Genomic DNA, 20,327 nt, shown 5'->3' on the forward strand with positions numbered 1-20,327 from the left:
ATGTCTATGACCTATGATTTTTTCTGTTATAAAATGAAATTATCACTTTTTCACTCCCTTAGGGATGGAATTTCATATTAATATGTTGTCTATGTGTTAATCCAGGTAATGAGCTCGCTGTAGGCGGGGAAGGTTGATCAAGTGTTAATTGATCAGCTATCAACTGGGGTTGAAAAATATAAAATTCTATTATAAATTAGGGGTTGGTGATAGAAGGGTGAAAATTTAGGATTGTATGTATTTTTTAATGCCACATTATAAAAAAAATAAAATAAAAAATGTTGTCCAAAAATTAAAAAAAAAAAATGTTTGGGGTGGACAACCCTTATCACTTAGGGGTATGAAAAATAGATAGTAGCCGATTCTCAGACCTACTGAATATGCATACAAAATTTGATAAAAATCGGTCAATCCGTTTCGGAGGAGTATGATAACTAACACTGTGACACGATAATTTTATATATAAGATATACACACACATACATACATACATACATATTATTAATGTGGCTGAACTAACCTAACCAAACTTATTTATCAGAAGCTGTAACTGTAGATATTTATCCCTAAAATTAACACACCACTGCATACCACAAACTCTTAAAGAGGCCCTGTCTAGTCTGGGTGTGTGTGTGTGTGTTAATAAGGTGTGATGTAGCATGATGCTGGCTGGTGCTTCAGGCGCGGTATCACTTCTAAGCGCAAGGCTGTGAACTGGGACACAGTCTTCTCGTCGTCACAGGATAACTGTGAAATTTGAGCGGTGACCGTAACATTATATGGCATACAAATGAAGTTAAATATGTAATGCAAGCCCCTTTAAGTGCTTTCAAGAAACTGTACCGGTTGATTATGCCTAAAAATTTCTTTGAAAACACATTTTAACAATGTTAACTCTTCTAAAAGTACAGTTTAAAAACTTAATTTAAAATGAATTATTTTCCATTGATTCTGCCCGTCAATAACATTTACCATCGTCTTTCCACCAGCTGCCTATTGCGCATGTATTTGTTCTTTCCCCTGTCAATATGCAGTTGCGTTGTGTACTTGAGCAGAGATGTACTTTACTATATTTCCTAAAATGCTGAATATTAAGAGTGTGACTGAATTTAGTCTGTAATAATGTCGTAAGGAACATCACTTGTTCTGTAAAATCCAGACTTTTTGTTTCTGTTCAAACATATTTGCAATGGAGAATGTATTAAGTAAATAATTACTGTTTAAAAAAAAAAAAAAAACCTTATTCATCTGTTAACGCTGAAAAATGTTGGTGGCGTTCCATTATCCACATCCTGGCTTCATTATCAGATCAGTTTGACGGTACCATTTTATTGTATTGTCATCCAGATTATAAATACTTGTTAAGTTTCAAATTGATATAACTGTTAGAAGTAGGTTAAAATAGACTTCCAAGATTTGTGTTAGTTTCAAGTGAAGCTAATATAAGCATGTTAAAAATGCTTTAATTTCATAATTAAATTTTGGTATTCTTTTTTAGTAATACAAAAACTTAAACTAACTGTTTTTAATTAATACAGTTACATAATGTGTTTTGGAAAAATTACGGCAGATACGGGAAAGTCTGGGAATTCTGTTTGTGCTTTTGCTAGCAACCATGAACTGTCTCTTTAGAATCTGGATGTCTTGGAAATGTCGTGGAAAGTTCGAAATTCCAAGTTTGTCGCAACCCTAGCTGGAATACAATTTCAGGTTTCTTAATGTTCTTTGTAAGATCTAGATTCTTCAGTGTTTTGTGTTATTTTGAGGCTTTGAGAAGCTCTTAATAGCTTTTAACCTTATAAAGATCTTGAATATTTATTATTTGTCTGGCTGGGGTTACCCGCTACGATAAAGGAGTAGACCGTACAGCCAGCGACTCAACACCTGACTCCCTAGAGGATCCAGTGGCCTCGGGCGGAGACCCTGTAGGAGGGTGTTATGCCCTCAGTGGAGGAAATGCAGCTCCCACTATTACTGGCATGAGTCAAAAGCAGCAGAAGTAGCAGTAGAAGAGAACAATGCATGCCAGGGTGCTGGCGTAAAGGGATAATAGTGGCAGTGTTTTAAGAAAGGAGACAGGAAAAGATGTGAGAATTATATGTGAATCACTTTGATGTGCCACTGTGCAATGGTGTATGAGAAGATCTTGAAAAATAATTTAAGGAAGGCCATGGCAGGCAAATGGCATGAGGAGCAGCATGGGCTTAGAGAAGGGAGGTCCACCATAGATCTGATTTTTGCCATACGACAACTGAGGGATAGAAGATACGAATTTGGGAAAGATCTGGTAATGATACTCCTGGATGTGGAAATGTGTTTGGTGGGCTATGGAAGAAGCTGGGATTAAGAAAGAGTTAATAAGTAGAGTGAAGAGAATGTATAAGGGAAACAGAGTAGCAGTGTGAGAACTGGAAGAGAGATGACGAAGTGGTTTAAACAAGCCAACAGTTTGAAGCAGGGTAGTGCATTGTCACCATTGCTATTTATTACAGTTATGGAGAGAATATTGAAGAGATTGTAAGATATGATTGAAGAAGGAAAAATAAAGGCTGATGATTTGGGGAGAAAAGGAAGAACAGTTAAAGGCATGGAGTGAGGAATTGAGGAAATGTGGTATGAGGTTCAGCACTAAAAATATTGAAATAATGGGCATGACGAGAAAGAAAAAATACGTTAGAAGATGCATTGAATTAGATGGTGTTACGTTAAAACAGGTAGAAACCTTCAGTATCTAGGAAGTGTATTGGACGGAGGGGACAAAAACAAGGAGGAAATTATAAGGTGAGGATAACAAGGGGGTGCATTCTACAGGTGTGTGTGCAAAGGAGTGTTGTACAATACCTACTTTGTGCCCATAGTCACTTATGGAGCAGAGACTTGGACTGCAGATAAGAGCAATAGGAATGAAGTTCTTGAGTATGATGTAGTCAGTTACGAGGTGAGACAAATCGGGAATGAGATAGTGCAAGCAAGAGCAGGAGTACTGGACTGCAATAACATAATTGAAAAAGCGAGAATGAGATGGTATGGCCATGTCCAGAGAATGGGAGAAGAGAGGCTGCCTAGGAAAATGATGGCGTTGAAGTACAGAGAAAGAAGACCCCAAGGAGACGGGAAGAGCAGATGGTTAAAGGAGTGCAGGAGAGAGGAGAAGACTGGAATAAAGTGGAGAATGAGTCATGTTTGAAGGACAGAGGAAGCTGGAGGCATTTTACTTGGCTGACCTGGCCACAGACTGGAAACTGTTCATGATGATGGTGATGGTGCCGGTGATAAAGTATTTTTGCATTGAAATTGGTGTCATTGTTCTTACTACACACATGTTTATTAGATAAAGTTCAGAATATTCTGAAATAATTTTGGGACTGTCTTACGTATTTGCTAATAAAATTTTAATTTTTAAAAAACATATTTTTTAACCTTTTTGTTGGCACATGTCTTTAATACCTTATACCACTGATTTTAACCAAAAAAAAACACTCCTAATCTTAACTTACATCAATGTTATCAGCTTGGTCCTTGAAATTATATTTTTTTAAATTTTGAAAATATGAAGGTGTGCACATTCTGAAAAGTCAGGAAAGTTGGAATAGGTCAGGAAAAGTCAGGGAATGTGCTTTAAATAAAACCTGAAAAGTCATAGAAATTCCCTTGTTTTAGTAATTTGAGGGGGGAAATTTTGGGCTCCGATCTGTGAAAGAATTTTTTTTTCTCGGTGGTGTTTGTCCATGGTCATATGCACTATAAAATGCCTTGTGCTAAGTTCTGTTTGCATTTTAATATTTGTTATATGATTCAGGCCAGCTATGGGATTGGTGAAGGCTGTATCTTTGTTATTTCTTTCAGGAAATTACAAAATATGTAAATTATTTTAGAAAGAAGTAATAATGAAAATTTGAAATTTTTGTCATAGTGGAAAAGTCAGGGAAATTTTATTACAGTTTTGTGTGGATACCCTGAACAGGTTTCCCATAGACAGGGGGGGGGGGGGGGGAATCTAAAAAAACAAGGGTAATAGACCAAATGTTAGTTACCAAAAGGGATCATTAATTTTTCATACTACTAGTGTGTTTATAGAAAGTCTTGAAACCAATATTTTTTAATCCTTAATTTATGTGTAGTATAAAACCCATTAGTTCGGTAAGATAAATATCAGCGAGTTAACTGTGTGTAAATTGAAAGATTTTTAAGAATGATGAAATGTTTGTCATTCTGCTGCTCACAATCAGTAATAATATTGTTTCAAAGTTTGATTAAATATAGTGTTTTTATATTACATTTCATTAGCATTGTTTGCATAGCAATGATGGAGATGATATCAGTACAAACTTCATATTGTGCTGGAAAAGGTTTTATGGCTATTTGTACATGTTATTTTTGGTTGAAATATGTTTCAATAAGTGTGTGTTTAATGTTTGTGTGTTAATCTGGCATCAGGGGTGCAAATCTGTAGGATTCGCAAGGGGCCTGCATGGCTAAAAAGAGTATTGAGTGCAGGTTTTAACTAAACAAGTAATCTATGGATATGGTGCACTTATGTCGTACACTGCCCATAGCGGGGCCGTGGCAGTAGGCCGACAGGCACAAGGTCGAAAGGCACTAGGCCGAAAGGCACTAGGTCAAAATTTTGGCCAAATGCATGCAATAAACAGAAAACTTGAAAATATACAGAAAGTTTTTCGTGAAATTTACAAAATTATCAACCTATTTTCAGAGTCACAATTTTGCAAGCCCAAGTGGGACCATCATTGAGGGGCTTGTTAATTTTAAGGGGGTAGGGAGGCAGGCAACCCCCGCCTACGGATTTATGCCCATGTTTTTGCAAGATTAATTGATGGGTCAGGGTTAGAGATGGACGGGAGGTTTAGGGGGTGGGCAGCGCGCCATCCACGTCGTCTTACCTTCGGAACAGCTCTTGGATGTAGTCCACTCTGTATGTTCCCGGCGGCCTGGCGGGACGTTCATCCACCCGTATTTAAAGGAAAAAAAAAAAGATTGCATGTAACTTGGTACAAGTAATAGAAGTGATAATTTTTTTGAAAAATTGCACTAAGTCCAGGGATGAAGGTGTTATGATGTATTCTAAGCAATGGTTAAGACACCTTCTCTCTAACTTAAAAAAAAACATAGTTACGAGTTGATAAAGGTGCTATGTACACACAGGCAAGTAGCAAACAAATTACTTTCGGAGCCTTTTTCTCAAAACAATAGTTTTGTAACATAACACCTTCATCCACTTTGCCCCTTCAATTCTTTGGCGACTCCGATCTCGACCGACAAGTACGTCGTTAGAGTTGGAGATGGGGAACCAAGCTGGAGTCCTCGCAGAAACTGGACGGAAGCAGCGTCTGCGATGAACGTGGACCTCCGGTGTTCTCCCCAGTTCCTCCACAACCTGGGGGTGCCGCCGAAGTACGAGCTGGTGGACGTGTACGGGCTGGACGAGGACGTCCTGGCCACCATCCCCCGGCCGGTGCTGTCGGTGATCCTGCTGTTCCCGTGGCACGAGAAGGTACGTGTCCAAGTCGTGGAGCATCCTCGGCGATGGTCGTTTCAGGGGGGAAGTGTCGTGCTCTTGTATGCCATCACTCGCTTTGAAACAGGGTTGGGAAAAAAACATTTTTTTTTTTGTTTAAAAAAAATTATTACGTTTATTATTTTGGTTCTCGGCATGTTCAAATGAAAGCCATATATACATCATCCCGATTTCTGCCGCTCGTGTTTAACCAGAAAAAGTCAAAGAACTGAAGTCCAGCAAATCTGCACATCTGACTAGGACTTGACCACAGAAAGGGTATTTCCCCACAGGAAAGAGAATTCTCCATAGAATGGACGTTTCCCACGGAATGGGGATTTACAGTACAGTCAGGGATTTTCCACAATAAGTATTACAACTTATTCAGATAATTTAAATGATAAAATCTTGATTAGTGTATGATTTTTTTTTTGTTCCTGTAAATCACAAGCAACATTAATGTGCAAACTTTTGTTGTTATTAGAGTGGAATTAGACTTAGACCTTTCATGAAAAAAATTAATATTTTCTATTATAAAATACATTATTCAAAACTTTTTTTAAAATGAAAACCACTTGGTTTTAACCGTGGTTTAAGCCACAACCCTGCTTTGATCACTTTTTTTTTTTCCAGGTGGTATTTTATTGCAAATACTAGTTGATACATTCTGTAAAATGACGTGTGCAAGGTGTTTTGTGAACTAGTACAGCTATAGGGTTGGTTGAGGCTGGATTGCCTTTATTTATTTCAGAAAATTACAAAATGTGTACATTATTTTTAAATAGAGTCTGGGAAATTTTTCAACTTGCTAATTTTTGTCAGTCCTAGCATGTACTAAAAGCATTAAACATGATTTGCAGTTTTGGATTATCCATTTGTATATAGCCTTTGTCTTAAAACTCTTTATTTGTGATATATTATTATTCATTAAATCAATAAATTTGGGTTTTCCAAAAAAACTTTATAAACCTTTGTTTTTCACAGTTTTGAAAATAACCTTATTTTGATTTAAGAATATGTACTACAAGTAAAGAGTTTTAATACTGAGGCTACATACAAATGTATGTTAAAAAACTGTAAACCGTAAGTACATAAAAATTTGCCTTTAAGTTCATTTAATCTATTATATAAGGACTTGTTTAGTAGGAAAAAAACTTTTCATAAACAATTAAATGTGGTTATGTAATGTTTTTTTTTCCCTTCCTAACCTAACTAAAACTAAGTGTATTTGGGAGGGGTCCGGGTTAGGGGAGGGATCTAGGTGCGTCTCAGGCCGAAGTCTATACGCCTATTCATGCTGGGATTAGCCATGCAGGGAGAGGGTCGCATGTATCGTGTGCTAGGAGGGGATTGGCCAGCTATGGCAACGATTGGCGCCATGACTCTCACTCTTAAATCTAGGCTATAACTAGAGATAGGTTGGGCCCAAGTGAAACCTGCACAGACACAACGGGAAACCCTGGGCACTGTCATACGGAGTGCAAATTTGCATGCATTAAGTGTAGGAGAATACAGGATACAAGAGGATGGTCTGCATGAATAGTCTACCATGCGGGGGGGTTGGGCACTTGGACTCGTGTAACCAGGGCTGGATTTAGTGGCCAGGGACGCAAGCGCCCGTGGCGGTGAGTGGCTACACTGACCACTCACTCCGCTGCCAGTCAGCACCTAGAACTAAAGAAGTAAATTTATTTAAAACCATCTGCTAAATAAAAATATTAGAAGCAAAATAATTAGGCTATTACCCTGTTAAGGCTCTGTCTCACAATCGAGTTTATTTAATTTTCTTATCACTACTAATATTCCAGGGCTTTTTAGGTATATTTATTCCTATACCCTCTTGCATTTGTTGTTGGATAACAAATGATCTCATCAGATATTTAACTATATTTATTGAGCTGTAGAAAGGTCACACAAGGTTCCATGATTTGGAACACTTGCTTGAATTTTTACTGCAATCAGATAATAATATGTATGTAGTAAACATCTTTTGAGAAAATTTGCAACAAAATATAAAATACAAGAGTTTTTGAAATAAACTTGTACGAAAAGCCCTGAAACATAAGTAACTAGAAGAAAATGAAATAACAAACTCTGCGATTGAGACGGAGCCTTAGGTAGGTAACTTACATCGAAATATACAGTCCTATAACATTATAAATATAAATACTAGAGGTAGGGACCATAGTCTATTAAACAGCTAGCACTATGATGTGATTAAAAAAACAATCATGAGGACTGTGTGCCTTGTGTACTTTTTGTCACTATTTTCTGTTATTTTATCTTAAAAGGTAAATGAAAAAAAAAATCTGACCACTAGATCCTGTCTTGAAAATACTTGACTCAATTCGACTCAACATTAAAATATGCTACTCATGCACTCCTAATAATTACAATGTAATAGATAGGCAACAAACACTTAAGAAGGTGTGAAAAATTAAGTGAAGCCATCTTTTAAGCAAAATTGCAGTTTTACTAATTATTGTAATGTGACAATAGATAAAATAACATGAAATGTTAAAAATTAGTTGCGGGTCCTATACCAAATATTGGATTTGAATCAAAAAGCGTACTAGGTATCTACTACTCAAATCCAAATGGTCAATAATAAAATGTGCAAAACTGAAAGATGTTGAATCATTCAAAAATTTTAAATGTTGATTTCAGAAACTTAAGTTTCCAGAATAACTTGTGTAGTAGGTAATTTTGTTAGCATAGTTACATACTAAAGTACTAAACATATTTTGGAAAGGGGGGGGGGGGGGGGGCAGGGGCAGTTATAAAACTTGGAAATGGTCAGTGTTGATTTTATGAATTTACTACACTTTTACTGTATTTGAGGATGTAATTGGTATGTGCCTAGTTGCAACCTGATAACGCAGGATGTGTGATATGTGGACGAGGCACGGAGGGGCCTGACGGGTTGCTCGGCTGGTTGCTGCAGTACCAGGAGTACGCGGCCTCCCAGGAGAAGGAGATCCTGGAGCGGGGCCAGGAGGTGTCGGAGAAGGTGTACTTCCTGAAGCAGGTGATCAGCAACGCCTGCGGCAGCATCGCGCTCGTACACAGCGTCGGGAACAACACCAACACGTGAGTGCATGGGGTCGTCAGTCGGGCCCTGGGATCTGAGAGTCTCCCCCCCCCCCCCTCCCTTTGGGGAGCGATACCGGCGGTGCCCGTGCGATCAGCGAGAGGTGAAGAGGGCAAGTGGCCCTTGCTGAGCGAGCCGGACCTATCGGGAGGCCTTGGCAAGCGGTAGTCGGGGACTGTACTGCGGCGCAGTGTGTGCGAGTGTGCGAAGGAAGCGGACGGAGGAGGACAGAAGAGCGAGCCACTGTCGAGCCAAGCTCCAGTGGAAAGTTTTAATGTTTCGTTGATCAGCGTAAGACTTAATTGTTGTGGACAGAGATCTGCTTGAGTGCAGTAATTAAATTGATTGTGTAGACGTTAGTAATAAAACAAAACTGTACTAATTAATTCGGCTATCCTTTAGGAATCCAGTCATAGCAATATGTATAAAAAAAAATCATTGACAGATATAGAGGAAGTTTTAAGAAAAATTTATTTGATGGTCTTAAAAAGGTCTTGAAATTCAGAAAATTGATTTTAAAAGTTTTTTTTTTCTTTTAGCGACTGGCCATTGTTGCTACAGCATCTCGTGAAAACACATTTGAAGCTTCGTAGTCAGTAAGCATATTTAGCTGAAACCTTTTAAGCGGTGGCCACACCTGTAAAAGTGGGTCGGCTTTTAATCTGGTTAGCAACTGGGTCATTTCCTTTGTTTGCGTGTTGTGCTCACCATAACTGCAGAGTTATTTAGAGTTTGCATTGCAAGCACTATTTACCTAGATATTACATTGAGAATGAGTTTAGAACTAATTGTTCTCAAGTTTGCATAGAAAGTTTTGAAAGACATGCACATAATATGTCATGATTATGTTATGTAAAATAAATTTTCAGTACACAGCAAATGACTGACTCAGCAAATTACTTTTTTTTTAAACTATCGGGAGGTGTTAAAATTGAAAGAATTGAGAAACTACCATTCCACTACTAGTTTTGTTACTCCTCTAATGCTGCCTTTGTCCAAAAATTTAGTTCTATTTTACTAACATTTTCATGAATATTTTGTTATGTGATACGGACAGTTGCTTTATCATGAATACAGCATTTGTTCGAATTGCACATTTTTGCAGACTATGCTGATATGTATTTTGTAAAATGTGATTGAACAGTACAATTTATTAACTGTTCTAGTCTTAAAATACTAATATTGTTCCTCCATATGCAGAACCTTTTTCGGTGATTTTCGACAAAAGTTTTCTGCATTAAATTAAAAGGATTGCTACTTTTTTTTTTCCTCAACTTCCTGAAAACCTACCAATTTCATCATACGAGTTTTTGCATCAGCAGTCATAATATGCAGGATTAAAAATATATTTTATAACAATAAAAAGTAATAAATAAAAGAAAATGGTAAAAATTTCAGCCTGGCATATTAATTACTGGATAATTTGTTAGTGCTGAAACTGTTAGGGGGGGGGGGGGGGGGGGGCTGCTTAGTCATGGGTGTATTTGTGTTTTGTGAGTACAGTATCTCCTGTAAATGCAAGGCTCTGAACTGGCGTGTAGACTTCTCGTCGTGAAATTTGAGTAATAATCATGACATTATATGGCTTAGAAATTAAGATAAAGCTGTTATACAAGTACCTTGAGTTCTTTCAAGAATCTGTAGTAGGTGATTCATTCATAAAAATTATTCCGGAAAAAAAACACATTTTAGCTATTTTCTCTCTTATAAAATTACAATGTTAAAACAATTAACGAAAACTCTCGGCGTATTCTTGAATGTTTTTCGTAAATGACACCACCAAGATATCTGGATCAGTTTGTAAATCTAATGGTTTTTACTGAAGCTGTGCACACAGTTTACATGATCAGGTAGGCGGAGCCCTTAACGGTGGTTAGTGTAGAGCAGCGGTTCTCAAAGTTTGCGCCTTGGAAGATATATATGTAAAAAATGAATAGTCAACTCCATTTACACCATTTCATTACTACATACGTCTTTTTGTTGATGCATCTCTGAGCTCTAGTCTCCATGTACTGTTTGTAAATAAGCCTTGGGTTGACCATTAGTATATATCTGTTAGGTTTTAATTATTATAACATAATATGTCATGATTATGTTTTGTAAAGGAAATTTTCAGTACACAGCAAATGACTGACTCAGCAAATTACCTTTTTTTTTTAACTCTAGGGAAGTGTTTTAATTGAAAAAATTTAGAAACTAACGTTCCACTACTAGTTTTGTTACTCCTCTAATGCTGCCTTTGCGCTACATATTTAATTCTGTTTTATTATTATGAATAAGCGGACGGGTCTCACCAAGCAGAAGAATATGAAGTTGCCAGACCTTACTATGTGTATGATCGTGTGGCGGACATAGAGAAATGACACGCACTCACTATTTGTATGTCTGTGACCTATGATTTACTTTTATAAAAATGAATTTACCCCTTTTTCACTTTGTTAGGGATGAAATTTCATAGTAATATTATGTGACTTATGTGTTAATCCATGTTATGAGCTAGCTGTATGCCAAATCTCAATCCAGATGCGTTCAGCGGTTCGGGCGTGATTGAGTAAGAAACATACACTCTCACTCACAAACTTAATATTAGAGTTGATTTCTCAAAAATTTTTGTTTTGTGCGCCTACAACTGGACTGTCTCCGGGTAAAAGGTAACAAGTCAAGAATTCACTTTTTGCAGGAGAAACAAAAAAACTCTTAGATAAAAATTGAATTTAAATACTTAAATTTTTCTTGCATTATTCTTTTATTTACCAACATATTTACCAACATAGTTGCCAATGATTAAAAAATAAAAATGCATTACATATTCTAAGTATACTTAAGAGTTTATTGCTGGAATAAACTAAAAATCACCAAAATGTGACTTGTTACCGTTTACCCGGAGACCGTCCAACTATTTGTAGGATTTTTGAATAGTGGGAGAAGCACTGGTGTGGAGAGACTGAGTGGTGGGTGGTGGGCAGGATCGAGCTGGAGGACGGGCCCCTGAAGCAGTTCCTGGAGGACTCTGCGACCTTGAGCCCGGAGCAGCGCGGGGAGCACCTCATGCTGCATGCTGAGGGCATCATCAGCGCCCACAAGGAGGTGGCCCTGGAGGGGCAGACCCAGGTGCGAGACACTGGCATTTCACTCGGCTCGCACCATCTCTGCACGTTTCAGGAGCCAGCAATAATATATATATAGACACACACTCACTCACTCACACACTTATACTCTCTCACACACACTTACCTACACTCACTCATACCTTTGAATATATATACTGTATAGAAGTCGCCAGCCCAGGTTAAAATTTGTAGTACGGTTTGAGGTAGTTGGTTAATTCACCGCCGCAATCGCCACCATCTCTAGGGCATCGACTTGTGGTGGTCCCTAGCGGACAAGTGCCGAACACTTCAAACACCCCTTCCCCCTCCCGTTGAACGACGTTGAGCTGCAGCAGTGAATGATATATGGGGGGTGCGGGGAATGACAGCGGGCGACAGTGCTGTGCTCTAACGTGTAAATAACAACTAAGACGATACAGGACGTTACGGCAGCGCACTGCAGCGGTGAAGTTCCCAAGCTGCATGTTTGAAAGCAAATGAATCGGGTAATTTTTCAAATATTGCATGATTTTGTTTTGATACCTAGGCCTACTGTAATCACGGTTGTTTGTTTACTTTATCTGCCATGTTTGTTCAAATTATGATTTTACCGTATTTTCATTAACGTGAGTTTTTTTCATCACCACGTAAATTAATCTTAATGGAAATCTTTTTTCTAATTAATGTCTTTATATGATTTGCATATGTTATTACATTATTAGTAATAACAAGCAAATCATATAAAGACATTACAGTAGAATCTCAGTGCTAAGTACTTACAGGTACCTCAAGTTTTTGTACTTAGTACTGAAACATGCATACATATCTTTACAAAGAGAAAAAAATATATAAAAAAAATAGCTATAGGAGAGCCGCAATGCCATATGTATTCGCAACTGCGACTTGCTTTTTTCCCCTTGTCTAGTTCTCTGAGTATATCCACTTTTTCCTTAAGCGTGAATTGCTTTTGTTTCTTTTTATCTCCAGGATCATTCATATTGTAGCACAAATACAATGCGGTGTCTAAATAACGTAACCTGAAAATAAACTCAACAATAACAATAAACAATCCCGGCACAGACATCAAACAGTATTTTTAGCGTAGCGTAACACTTTTGTCTAAATAATTAATACTTTTCTCAAACCTCCGTCTTTCGATGTATCGAGTGGTGTTGTGTTGCTCACGTCTTATAGTACGTACGGTATAATCTATGGTTGTGCGCGCAACTGTTTGTTAACTTTGTTTTGAGAATTTAGAGGTTAGAAAATACGTTGCGGTGGTATTTGTGTATCTTTGTTCTACTACATTAATCATTTAGCTGGAAATTTATTTACCAGTTTAAGTAAATTTTGGTGTAGTAATGTCACGCTACTAGTAGAATTTATACGTTATAGTGAAAATATGATACTTTAAACTGAAACCGTTTTGCATGGCGAAGATACGATTTTTGGCGGGGACTAAAAAAAAATTTGTTAAGTGAAATATACTTTATAATAAGGTACGTTATTGTACAGGTATTCTACTGTACATTTTTATTAAATTGCGAGTTCTTTTTCAACTAGAACAAACGAACTTCGGTAAGCTATTGAACTTTCGTTTGGCTCGAAATATTTCGCTAAAAACGAACTTCGACAAATGAAATTCTTACCGAAATCGAAAATGAAAGTAGCAAAATTTCGGTATCGGTATACCGAACATTCGCACAACCCTAATATATATATATATATATATATATACATACATATATATATTCAAAGCTCATACACACACACTTACGTACACTCACACTTACAATTACACTCACACTCAAACTTTTGTGAGCAGTTCCAATTTTAGCTTTTATTTTAACGTGTGACAATCCAGACATCACAGGTTAGCTACAGCCAGGACGGCACATATATAAAACACTTGCAGAATTATAGGGTCTTGCATACATTTAACTGAGACTGTTAACTGAGATGAAAGTTTTGAGAATTATTAATGAATTTGCAGTTATTATTCGAATAAGAGTTTATAGCTTAATATTATATATATATTTTTTTCTTTACTAAAAATATTTTTCCTGCAGTTCGCACGAATTCAACGCAGTTAGTTCATGGCAACTCATCGCTTGGCACAGGAAGAGTCTGAGGTTATGCAGACGACAATGTTCTGCTCAATATTAATTCTATGTTGGTTGTAAATGTCCCATGGTCACTTCTGAACGCACGGTAGGACCAAGCAAAACTTACTATCCTCGGGACGACGCGAAAGTTCACTACTACCCCGTCATGGGCTCCTGTCGACGACCATGGTCAACGAAATTCGTCTCTCACTCACATTAAAATGTTAAAATAGTGAGTTACTAACCAGCACAACCTTAATGTGGCATCATCGGAGTCATGACTGGCCAGATAAAGCACAGTACAAAAAAAATAAAAGTATCACCTGGGGACTTCCCCAATAAAGCTGCCTTTATATTGGCTAGAAATACTTTTCTTATATTTACTACTTTGTGATTCCCCAGTCAGAGAGTTTTCCCACCGTACTGGGCCGTGTGTCTCTTTCTATCTCTACCACAGAATGAAATAAAATTTTGTCAATCTATTAAACACCTCAGCATCGCGCATCTATCTTTCTTTCATAAGAACCACTTCCTATGTTCTAAAAAGTCACGAGCACACTAAACATATGTAAAAAATTTGTTTGTAAAAAACATTGAACTAAATTAAAATATTGAAAATCAAACTTACAAAATAGTAACCTAACCAACATTGTGATCATTTGTAAAAATTAGGGATGGGAAATTCGATTCTTCGATACCCCGATACCCATCGATTCTGTGAAATTAATCGAGAATCGAGAATCGGGGAAAAACGTCGATTATTTGCATTTTCGATTACCTAACCTAATCTTTGCGTCACAATTTAACTACAAACATACAAAACATATGTGGTACTGGAATAAAAATGCCAAAACCAGCATAATATGCTTTTAAAAATAATTTTCCGTGAAAATTTTAAACATTCGGAAGTTTAGTGAAGATTTTTGCCCATTACTACTGTTCATAAATCAGCTATACACGTCTGTTTACTAACAAATATATACCCGTAATTTTAACTACATATTGTTTTTTTTTATTTACATACAGTAACCATTTTTTTATTCCACGGTAATTAATGGTAATAAAAAGGAATATAAAAATTTATTGTACCCTCGCCGCAACGAAAATATGAACGCCGAGGACTCGTACCAATAACATAATACAACTGCGTAACGTAACGTACAAATGTACCATACCTTTAAACATTTTAAATGATTATATACTTATAATTGCCCGACTGTTAATAGTTACACTTATTACTGCCGGCTTTAAATATATATTAGGCGTGGCTTAGCATAGCAACATAACATCACGAGATATCAAAGATGTAGTAGCCATAGAGTATATATCCATGGAGTAAATACACTGCTACAGCTTGCTGCCATGCTGTATGGCACGATATTACAATTTGCTACGAGAAAAAAAAACGGGCGCTTTCATTCTATCACAAATGATCGTTGGCGCGTTCAGTTTTACCGAATCAGTGAGATTAGATAGCTAGCACGTGGCCGCCGAATCAACCAAGGAAAGCAGCATCGGCAAAACGTAAACACGTGCCTACTAGGTAAGTAAGTTATATTGATTGCAGCGACTTCACTTCAAAATTGTTGTATATCCGGAAGTATTTGTACTGTGCTTTTAAAATGCTTTAAAAACATTGTATACTTCTGAGTGTTTACTACGTTTTTATTAATTACGATCATGTCAAGTGAAGTCTGGGAGCATTTTTTTATTGATCCAAACAACAACAATTATGCAATTTGTCAAATTTGTAGTACGAAAATTTCGCGAGGTGGTTCTTCAAAAACAACAACAAACATGAAAAAACATCTTGGTAAACATACCGCGTTTATTGAAAATACCAAGAAGAGAAAACTTGATTCAGCAAATAGGGGCTTGGACTTACCAGCTCATGCAGAGAAATCAACTTCCTTGCCCTGCAACAGTGGTTCATTGTTTTCATCACCTTTGATTCCAGTCAGTCATCAGCCTTGTTCATCTCCTAGCAAAAGCAGCAGCACTACTTTGTCAATACCCCAGTCATCTGCTTGTACAATACTTGACCCTGATGATCCTAGCTCACCTAATCCCACAGACTTTCTAAGCAGTTTCAAACAGTGCCAAATGCTGAAACCGAAACCAAAACCAATAGCCAAGAAATCCCTTGTCCAACCAACACTCAAAGAATTTATAACTCAAACCTCATCTTTCAAACCAGGTGACTCAAAAGCTAAATCAATAACTAGACATATTGGAAGAATGATGTGCCTAGATAAGCAGCCTTTTAGTATTGTCGAGGACAGAGGGTTTACTGAATTTGTGAAATTCATGGAGCCAAGGTATGTAATGCCCAGTAGGAAACATTTTTCGAAGAAAGTGATACCAGAGATGTAGCTTACAATGAGTGCACAGAAAGTGTCAAACTACAGCTTACAGATGCAGAGTATGTGAGCCTTACAACAGACATGTGGACTTCAACTAATAACGACGATTATATGAGTCTGACGGTGCACTTTGTCGACAAAAATTTTGTTCTGCAACATCTTTGTATTGAGGTAATCCCAATTATTGAATTCTCACACACAGGGTCGAACATTTGCACTTTTATCACAGAAACTCTTCAAGAGTGGAATCTGAGTGAAAAGGTTGTTTGCATTGTGAGAGACAATGGTAGGAACATCGTAAGTGCCCTAGAGACATCACAGTTTCAACATCTCTCTTGCTTAGCGCATACATTTCAGCTTGTTGTTAAAGATGGGTTACTTAACAACAAGAATGTAACTAGTTTGACAGCAAAATGCCGCCGCATTGTTGGTCATTTTAAACACTCAAGTAAAGCATGCAAGGAACTGAAAAATGCTCAGTCTGTTCTGAGTGTAAAACAGCATAAAGTCATCCAAGACGAACCCACCCGATGGAATTCTACACTACACATGCTGCAACGTCTACTTGAGCAAAAGCAGGCAGTCACCTTAGCTGCAACGAAGCTCAATTTGCCTGCAGAACTTTCGACTGCAGAATGGAATTTACTTGCCCATGTGACTGACTTACTGAGCATTTTCAACCATGCTACACTTGCTGTTAGTTCTGCAACTGTGACTGCATCAGAGGTAATACCGATTGTTAACAGCACACGTAGAGAGCTACAAAAGCCAGCACCCAATGGTTTAGGAATTCTGGGTATGAAAAATGATCTAATTTCTTCATTGAACTTAAGGTATGCAGAAGTTGAGCAAGAAATTTTGTTTGCAGCAGCAACACTTCTTGATCCTCGACTGAAAAGCCATGTGTTTGTTAACCAAAAGTGTGTTGAAGTGGCACAAAATTACTTAATTGAAGAAGCAACAAAAACCAACTGCTCAGAGCCTGAGTTACCCAATGTCCAAACAAAGCAAACAGCAGCACCAGCAGCGAGTCATGGAATGTGGGCATTTTACAACAACATCATGAATGATGCCAAGTGTGAATCAAAGGAAACCTCTGTGAAGGATGAAATAAACACTTACCTTCATGAACCAATTCTTCCTCCCACTGCAGACATTTTCAAGTACTGGAAGGAAAATTACAAATTCCCTAACATTAAAAAACTGGCAAAAAAGTACCTTAGCATACCACCATCCACAGTGTATTCTGAGAGACTTTTCAGTACTGCTGGCCTGATAGTTGACCAAAAGCGTCATCGATTAGACCCTGAAACTGTGCGAAGGCTTGTTTTTCTAAACAAAAACTTGTAAATTGTTTTGTTCACAGTAGTGACATTTTGTTGAGTTTTGAGTAGGCCTTATGATTTTTAATACATTAATTTTCATCCTCTGGGTTAATTTTTGTAGGATCTAAAACAAGTGATGTCTAATTGTTAAAAAGTGAACTACAATATCTTTCTTTTATATGTACATAAATTAAAAGTTTAAAACAGTTTCTACAATTTGTAGCTATAAGTGTTGAATTTTTTCTGAAAGCTGTTTTACTTCCAAGTATTTGCTAAATGTGTGTAGCTTTAAATAAACCTCTTTAATTCAGAATTCAAGTGAAATTCTCTGTATGTTAAAAAAAATCTCCTATCAGTTGTTCAGTATAGGAATCGAGAATCGATAGGGAATCGAGAATCGATAGAGAATCGAGAATTGGGTATCGAGAATTGATATACTGGAATCGTCCCATCCCTAGTAAAAATGTAGTTAAAAAAGGCTTTTCAAAATAAAAATAATTAGCTATGGGTCAAATCCCAATTTTCTTGGAATTAAAATCCCATGTACCCCTCGAATCCAAATCTTAGGTGTTGAGGTTCAAAAATAAAAATAACGTACAATAAATGAAAAATATTGACAATGATCACGAGAAAAGGCCAGTGGCATACCCATGAGGAAGAACATTGAGGTTCACATGAGGACGGGAAGTGGCATATACCTACAAGAAGGGGCAGCAGTGTAGTTAAGTAGTGAAAGAGTGATCTCAATATAGCTAAATAAAAAAAATGTTTTATAGCTAACATAGGTACTTAATCACTGTAACATTGCTATGGTTATTTCGCCCCAATCATGCATAATGAGCTGTGTGAGAGTGTTATATGTGTAGTCTTCTGTAGTGAAGTACGGGTACATCAGCTAGTAATGTTCAGAGAAATGTATTTTCTGACTTCTGCCTACCCCCTCCCAGCTATGCCACTTATACTTGGTATGGCTAATGGGAAATAGTATTTTCTCACAAAATCACTTTGTTTTCCCCAACGAAATTTCTATAAAATGAATTCATAAACTTTCACATCACACATTTTCAGCAACTCCACAACAACATATTCATTTGTTCATTTAGTGTGCAGTATGAAATCGCTTAACTGTGCAGCTTCAAGATGTAATGCTAATGTAACCAGGGTGACTACAGGTCACGAAATTCTCAACTAAGTGTTGAAATTATCATTAACGTTGCTGGAAGTCACAAAAATTTATACGTAATTTCCAGCAGTCTTTTTCGATCTTGCATTTTGTTTTATGACACCTCACATCAGTTTATAGTTGCATGTTAAACACGAAACTATTAGTATTAAAAACCTCTTAAGAAAATGCAACTTGTAAAAGATTTCTTGTAAAATAAGTTTCAAACAAATTAGCACTGGACCTATGAACGTAACTAGGTGCAAACAATTTTACAGTGTTAATATGGGGGAACGCATGTGTGCAAGGCAATATCATGCAATAGTTTGAAAGTATCAACTTAATCACGTGGAAATTATCTCCGAAGAGGTTTTTAATTTCCAACATAAAATTTTCCTGCAAAACATTCCCGCTAATAATATACCTCTATTTCGTATAGTGTTCAGTTGTTCTTAGTATGTATAAAAAAATGACTCTGTGATATAAAAACATTGTAAGAATGTCCTCAAAAAGTTTTGAAATTTGTTCACCTGGCAGTAAACTTGGTTAATATTACTATTATTGTTTTTCAGGCTCCTGATGAAAATGTTCCTGTGAATTTTCACTTTGTCGCCTTTGTCCACAAAGATGGCCACTTGTATGAATTGGGTAAGTTTTGATTGTTTTGTCTAACATGGTGGGCATACTTTAATATGGCACATTTTGGTTTGGCATATTCTATAATCTGACGCCAATCACATCGCTTGCGTCAGGAATTTTGGGTGGTGGTGAAGGGAGGGGGGAATTTGGGCATTTTAAATCCCACCAGAAATGGAACCAATAAATAGCATGATATTGGATTGAACTTGCATAATTCAAGGGGTTGAATTGTAAGCTGCTTACAGTGAAACCTCTTTATAAAGTAACTCAATAAAAAGGATTTCTCACTTAAAAGTACGTATATGTTTTCAGGTACATTTAGTAACGGTTCAGTATAAAGTACTTTTATTATTAAGTACTAGATAGGTAGGTTTTTAAAAGTATGTTGTAAAGAGATTTTACTGTACGATATATAAACCTCAGTATACTGAAAAAAAAAATGGAATGGAAAAATTAATCAGTTTTTAAACGGTGGTTTAGAACGACTCTTGTAATAGTTGTGGTGTAGCCACTCACCTTGAAGGCAGGTCCGTGGCACAGTGGCTTCCTTGTTCTACTTTCGCCCCTTTCTTCCCCTGGCCATGGGCAGTCTCTTGCTAGCATATCTCACGTGTCCCTTCATCCCCAAACGCAAAGCTGCTTGAGTTGCAGATAACCACATTTTTGTCATGCTCAGAATGCACGCACAAAGTTGGCCGTGCACAACTCGGACTACACATTTATTTTTCCACCCTTGAGGAAGTTTTTATTTCCTGTTTTGCCTGAGATTTTATTTCTGAGAAGTCTATCTACTGTTTAAAATTTTTATCTCCACAAAATATTCAGCTTTACTGCGAGGAGCTGTGGAAAAAAAGCTTTGCGCATGCATTTCTAAAACTTATTGTTTGCGCGGTTATGAGGAGAAGACCTTTTCGCAATCAGACTTCAGATATTCTGGTCTTTGGTAAAATAATTTTGTGAATTCTTTTTTTTTTCTAGCAATGAGACACAGAAAATGGAATTAGTTTTTTTGGCCTTTGCTAAAGTCTAGGAGTGATA

At 37.0% G+C, this 20,327-nt stretch overlaps 1 protein-coding gene across 2 annotated transcripts in view; it reads left to right on the forward strand.

Annotated features, from left to right (window-relative positions):
• The window catches only part of LOC134540611 (ubiquitin carboxyl-terminal hydrolase isozyme L3), a 35,197-nt gene that overhangs the window by 11,012 nt on the left and 3,858 nt on the right, over positions 1 to 20,327 (forward strand). For both annotated transcript variants that reach the window (XM_063383448.1, XM_063383447.1), the window contains exons 2-5: positions 5,384 to 5,512; positions 8,460 to 8,605; positions 11,573 to 11,717; positions 19,223 to 19,298. In XM_063383448.1, coding sequence (XP_063239518.1) covers positions 5,384 to 5,512; positions 8,460 to 8,605; positions 11,573 to 11,717; positions 19,223 to 19,298 — 496 coding nt within the window. The remainder of the gene's footprint in view (positions 1 to 5,383; positions 5,513 to 8,459; positions 8,606 to 11,572; positions 11,718 to 19,222; positions 19,299 to 20,327) is intronic.

The sequence above is a fragment of the Bacillus rossius genome, chromosome 17 (assembly GCF_032445375.1).
Source record: "Bacillus rossius redtenbacheri isolate Brsri chromosome 17, Brsri_v3, whole genome shotgun sequence".
Classification (NCBI taxonomy): Eukaryota; Metazoa; Arthropoda; class Insecta; order Phasmatodea; family Bacillidae; genus Bacillus; species Bacillus rossius.